The sequence below is a fragment of the Odontomachus brunneus genome, unplaced genomic scaffold (genome assembly GCF_010583005.1).
Source record: "Odontomachus brunneus isolate Ranch 3 - 2012 unplaced genomic scaffold, Obru_v1 Obru_scaffold_053, whole genome shotgun sequence".
Taxonomy (NCBI): Eukaryota; Metazoa; Arthropoda; class Insecta; order Hymenoptera; family Formicidae; genus Odontomachus; species Odontomachus brunneus.
The window spans coordinates 260,917-267,522 of NW_022639503.1; the positions used below are offsets into that span (position 1 = coordinate 260,917).

Consider the following 6,606-nt stretch of genomic DNA (forward strand, 5'->3'; position numbering starts at 1 on the left):
CTCTCTCTCTCTCTCTCTCTTTCTCCGGCGCGAGACTACGCGAAGACTTCGCGAGGGCACTTTTTAACGACTAGAATTAAACGCGACCACCTGTGTTAATTCGCCGCCAGGGACGTTCGCTCGTCGACATTGTGCGCCGCTTAATTCCTGACTCGTTCCACCCGCGCGGATTGTTTAATTATTCGCGCGCGCGGACAAATAAAGGCCTCTCTTTTCTCTGTGCGTATCCTCCTCTCGCTCTTTTTCTCTCCTCCGACCTCGTCATCGCGCGGCAATTTCGTTAACGCAATTAAAGCGTCGTAAAGCTCGTCGCATCAGCTGCGCGACTGTGGAACCGCGAACTTCCTTTGTTTAGCTCTAACGGGTTCGCGCGCTAATGTGTCTTCAAGGGGGAAGAGAGAAAGAAAGAGAGAGAGAGAGAGAGAGAAAGAGCAACAACTAATTGCTGATACTTGAATCGTTCCCTCGACCGTATGCTGATAAATTGAAACAAAGGTCTTAACAGTAAAATGATAAGCTAGGTAAGGCTCTTTGAGCGTGAAGCACTTGAGAGCTAAACGAGCACTGAGGATGAAATACTCTGGGCTGTCGTAAGTGCCAATCGAAGAGAGCAAGATTTCTCTTGAAAGATTGAAAGCAATAGATCGAGGCTATTGAAATCTCGTCTATTACCGCCGCCAAGTATGTAAAGAAACATGTTCTCATTGATATATTTCAACTGTTGTTTATGTCGCGAGCAAAGTAAAAAAACTCAACATTCTCCTTGGTAATTGACATTTTAGGAAAACCTAATTTTTCTTACGACCATATCATTACGGTATTTGTTTACAATCGCAGACTTCTTTTGGAATCTAAGACTCGTGTTAATAATCGTTACTTGAGACTCCTCTCAAATAAGATACTTAGGTTTAAATTCAAAGATGAAAGTTTTCCGGTTAAATCGCTATTACAGAGATACAATTTCAATTATATTATATAATTCCACTAAAAAATTCGGATCTCTCTAATAAAATATAACTTTATTCGGGTAACTCTAAATGAAAATCTAAGTATCTCAAGTTTCAAATAACAACTATTAATATGGCCCATAGCAAGTGCAGGCAAGAAGCTTAACTGCAATGCTGGTCTCGAGAGAAACCAAGCTTTTGAGAATATCGATGATTTATGTACGTTTCTACCAACGTCGATTAATCTGAATTTAAGTATCGATACAGTTAAAACCCAAATGAAAGTTCAATCCACGTCGAAACTGGCATTTTACTGTCGATAATTGAATGTTTGAATATTTCTGAGTCGAAGAAACTTGTTAGACACAGCACTCAAAAGATCAATGTTGCGCTTGGCGATAATTTTTCGATAACGAGCTGTCCAATGCACCGTCGACGAGTACGTGTGCTTACCGATCATTTAATTCACCCGGCAAGATATGTCCTCGATGACAGATCGATCACAGTTTTTCCAGCAGGCCTGACTTTGTTGCGTCAGGCTCGCGAAATGCGCTGTCCAACACGATCGGGTTTAGCACCGGCAGTCGCGCGGGCCCACAACGAGAATCATGTCGACGTTGCGTATATGGCGTTCACACACGATCGGAATTTTCCGATAGCCATGGCGGCAACGGCAGCGAGTTATGAACGCGGACGCGAGCGGCCGCTGGAAGTCAAGGAAAAGGCCAGGCAACCGACATCTACGGGCGCTCTTTAATATCCGTCCGCGTTATATCGCCGCGGGAGATCACCGGCGGAGTTTACTGGAAAACAATAGAATGTCGATGGGGCCGAGGGGTGTATGTACCATCGACCACCGCCGACTCGCGACCACGTCCGAGAGAACCGCCGCCGCCGTCGCCGTCGTCGTCTCCCTCGTCTCCGCGGGGAATGTCACGTGCCGCGGCGGATGCTGAACGAGATGCCGCTGTTTTTACGCACGACGACGTGGAGCGGGTTCCACCACGGCGGTGGAGCTCTTCAACCCGGAAGAGAGGGAGCGACGTGAACTCCGCGGAATATTTTCGATCGTCTACGCTCTAAAATACAATCAGTGCATTCTTCGCTCTGAAATGTTCCGAAATACGATAATAAAGATTTAATCAAATCCGTGCTATCTCTGCATTAAGCCACGTATTTATAACTGACGGTTCAACTAGAACTATAACATTGCAATCAGCAAAACCTCGCCGAAATGATCAATTAACAGTAGCGACTGTTACCACATCAATGATGTGGTTTGCAAACGTGGACAATGTCGTCGCATGCAAATTGCACGGAAGTCGTTAATTCCAGTATCACTATGACGCAGGAGATTTGATCTCGTACAGCGTATTACGAATTTGTATGCTGCAGATTTTGTAGAGATCTTTCTTACACCGATCAAAATCAGCGAGATGTAAGACGAAACGGCAAAGCGGGAATGTTTTCACTGAAAATCGATGACTGTCGATGAAATACTCCTTTTGCCGACTCCGATCAGAAATATTTTTACTAATTCACCTCGAGAGAGCACGTTTCCCTTCACAAGTTGTACCGTACTTCCCGTTTACGAGCCGCTTGGACGTTTCCAGCGTCCGAGTGGAATATCGAGTATATTTGAACTGTACACCGATAGCGCTGTATCAATAAGCTTGTCAAGAGATCGCAATGGCGTTTACATAATTCCGGAACGCGCGCGGACGCCTCAGCAGAACTTTATGCGCGGCTCACATTTGTCAGTTTATTTTCTTTCCTTATGGAACGTGTACGTATAATCGCCCATTAAGCGCGAAAGAATTAACGTACGATCGGCCGCTTTCCAGCGGCGTAAATCACGAAATCCGGGAAGGCGAGATTTCGCGCTCGCTCGCTCACTCGCGCTATCGTCGCTATCGAGACGGCGAATCGCGAGATCCGCGTCGGCCCGCGTGAACGCGCGTGATAAAAATACTCCCGGGCTACCGGTACACACGACCACGACGACGGCGGCGACGACGACGACGACGACGAGGCCTGCCGCAGGCGAGGACTACGGGTTGCGACCCCAATCGCATTCGGATTCCACTTTGCGCAGGTGTGCGTGATCATTAATCCAGAAATGGAAGTGAACGTTCAGCACCGAACACGCTAGTCGCGGCGCCGCGTTTCTTTCCCGTCGTCGTTTTCGCCGACTACCTTTTTTCCTTTTTCTCTCTCTCTTTCTTTTCTCTGTCTAGGCGAATAAAAAAGAGGCGTGGCGCGCCTGTGCGAACGATTTCGCGGTTTAAACTATTAAGCGCGCTTGTGAGCGCTCTAAAGCGACTTTTTGCCCGCGGTTCGCCGCTTTATCGAGGCGATTACGGCGTTTTAAGATTATTTCAGGTGGCTCCTTCCCACCTATCTCGCGCGCTACAGCTCTGCCCGCGGGCTCTCCCGGCCGCCAGCGAGACCAGGTCTCCATCTCTCTTTCTCTCTGTTTCTCTCTCCGCGTCGCGTTTTTATTTCAATCGCGGAATCGTCGGTGAACGCGCGTCGGCCTTGAGACCTCTCAAGGTAGATCGAACATCTTTGTACGCGCATCCTCGGTTCCTTATTTCGTATCGTATCGTTACGAAGACGCGCAAATCAGAATACGGTTCCTCGCCAAAGTTCACGGTCAAGTATATCTTCTCCACCTGCTCAGCAGGGTTTCTCACGATTGCCGTATATTTTACCGGAATATTAATTCTGCATTTACATGTTGGGTCATTGAAATTTTTGTATTGGCATGTACAATTTCAATTGGCAAAATTTTGTATACCAAAGAGTTTTATTTTCCTGTAGAGATAAGTATAATTAAGTAAATAAATTCCCTTACAGTCCCCCGATATATACTTGGTCGAACACGACATCATCGAGAACAATTCGATGAGAGCCATCACGAGCTACCCTTGAGATACCCTCGTTGAGTATAATTTTATTTGAATTTAATTGTCACTTAATCACTTAATTTCTGTTTCATTTTACTCGGAGCACATCTCCGAAATCCCGAGCGGCTAGCACCGCGCGAGAAGGAAACGCACAATTGCGACAAATTCGTAATTTATTCGCCGGCATTCGGCGAAGAGATTCAACGATTACCCACATCGTCGCTCCTTAAACGCTCGCACGCGTGCGTATGTGTGCGTGTCTATCGCGCGCCGCGCGCATCGGTTTTCCATAGAATGGTCGCTCGAACGGTGGGCTCGTCCGCGCGCGGTATGCAGAAAAAATCCCACATAATTAACCCATAAAGCAACGCAATCGCCGGGGATCTCTCTATGGTTTATCCATAAGCGAGCGTCGAGGCCGAGCGGCGTTTTCTGCGCGTGCTGCGCTGCCCGTGCACCTGTGTGCGCCGGCGCGCCGCACCTGTACACGGCTGTGTAAAGGCGGAATTACGCGGTTCATTTTCAACGCCTGTCTGACGAGAGCGCGAGGGCGGAGCGAGTCTCGAAGAATCTAAGGTCAATTTCGACCTCTCGAAAAATCATCAGATATCGCACAGTAATGTCCGTGTAATTCTTTGGTTCTGTAATTGTATCGCGTGGAACGTACGATTTCTTATTGCGCGCATTCAAGGAAAAATCCGCTCGTTCGAGCCACTCCCTTCGGGTAATTGCGAGATATCCTGAACGGATTCACGCCGAGTGATGATCGAAAGCACGCCGTGCAAATACGTCTTAAGTCTCATGTAAACGTACGTACACAGGCGCGCGACCGTCGAAGCCCGATAGGTAGTTTCTAGTCGCGCGTTCGCGTGCAGTTCATAACGTTGAATTCCGCTGCCGCCTTGGAATCTTAAACGCGTCTTTGGAGCGCCGGCTAGGTGTACGTTTTCACGTTTCGAGATTAATCGCGCAGACGTTAATCGGAAGAAATTTAAAGTTCTCCCCGATATTAGTCGGGAGGAGATTACAAGTTATTCGACTGGATACTAATCAAACGAGTTACTCGAGCACAGATAAATCAGACTCTATGTATTTCATGACATCGTCGCGTCGCTAATATCCAAGTCAAAATTTCGAAAGTTCCACATTAATCCCTGCAAATTCCGTGCAACTTGGAAGGTCATTGCAGAACCTTGAGATGTAACTGTCATAGACTGAACTATTTTTGATGCCATAAATGATTATTTACTTTTCTTCATAATACTTAAAAGAGAATCGATAAGAGCTAAAGATCTTAAAATAGCTCCAAGTTCTTCTGCAGTATTTTCAGCGAATGAATATTTTTACAATTATTTAATATTCGATTGTACCTTCAGTTATATTTAATTTTTAATCTTAATTTTAAAAAGTAATGCATTCATTTTATGTGACTTACTCAACTGCGGATAGGCTGTGCGATATGAAAAATTAAATATGTAAAATATTAAATAGAAATCAAAGAATAATTAATGGGTTAATATAATCAGGTGAAATTTTCAGTTTTTATATTCTTTCCTTTTCTTATTTTTCCTTCTCTATTGGCACAGATTTGAAAGGTTTAAAATAGGTTTAAAATAAGTAGTGCAGAGAAAGGAGTTGCAAAACTTGTCTGTCCAAAATTAATAAACCTAAATTTGGACAACACTTTGATATCATTGGGGACATAAATCGTACAACCTACTTATTAAATTTCGACTCAGATGATACGGAATGTTGACGATATCTCAGCCACGAAGAGTCGACTTTGATCTCTCATAGAGGGAACTTGGTTCAATGCTCAATATAGCATTTTGCACGTTAACAGCCAAACGGCGGTCGCTCGTGAATGGCAGCGAAATTCGAGCTATCCGACACAAACGTGAGAGTCCACGAACGAGTGGAAACGCGTTCCCCGTATCCGCGGGCGATCGGACACCGCGATCGTATCACTGTCGCAAGATTCGATTTAAATTCCAGCCGTGTATACGTGTGTACGTACGGCCGTATGGTACATAAATTTCGTAGTAAGCTCTACTCACCGGTAGATACGCAGAGCGGCGATGGCGGCGGCGGTGGCGGCGGCGGCGGCGGCGGCGGCGGCGGCGTGGGCGTCGTCGATGGCGACGGCACTCTTCTCGCGGCGGCGGTAATTATCGCCGCTGGACTGTACCGAGGCACCTGCAACACCACGGGAGTTTTCACGGACAGGTCCACTGGCTCCAGCTGCACCGGCGGTCCCGCCGCCTGCAACAAAAGGAAACGTGCTCGTCAGCGCAAGAGCCGTGTGCATCGTCAGCGAGAGCGTCTTGTCCATTAGGCTGCGGTGTGCGCAGCGCGTATCGGCCCTGCGAGTGTCTCTGTGAAAGTTTACGGGAGCGAGAAAAGAAGAGTACTCGCCGATGCTCCAGTATACGAGAAAGAGAAAGACAGCGGAACTAATCAACGCTTAATTCAGCGCTCTTACAGAGCGTATCGACGCCAATCTCGCCTCGAGATGCAATCATCTGAATCTCAGACTCTCGTGGTAATAAGCAGAAAACGCGGAATGTTTCGCAATAATTACGAATTTAAAAAATATTTTCCCTGTTACAATAGAATTATTATGATTAACATAAGATGCGCGTTTTCACGTAATCGTGTACTTAGGATCCACCAAGATCCGACTTGCCTTTGCGTAGGCACTCTTCCCTCCCCCCCCCCCCCCTCTCTCTTTTCACTTCTCGGGAATCGAA

General features: G+C 46.6%; 1 protein-coding gene across 3 annotated transcripts in view; it reads right to left on the bottom strand.

Moving 5' to 3' along the window:
- Positions 1-6,606, bottom strand: part of LOC116845537 (Krueppel-like factor 14) — a 435,757-nt gene that overhangs the window by 234,744 nt on the left and 194,407 nt on the right. For all 3 annotated transcript variants that reach the window (XM_032818298.1, XM_032818299.1, XM_032818300.1), the window contains exon 4: positions 5,914-6,118. In XM_032818298.1, the coding sequence (XP_032674189.1) occupies positions 5,914-6,118 (205 nt within the window). The remainder of the gene's footprint in view (positions 1-5,913; positions 6,119-6,606) is intronic.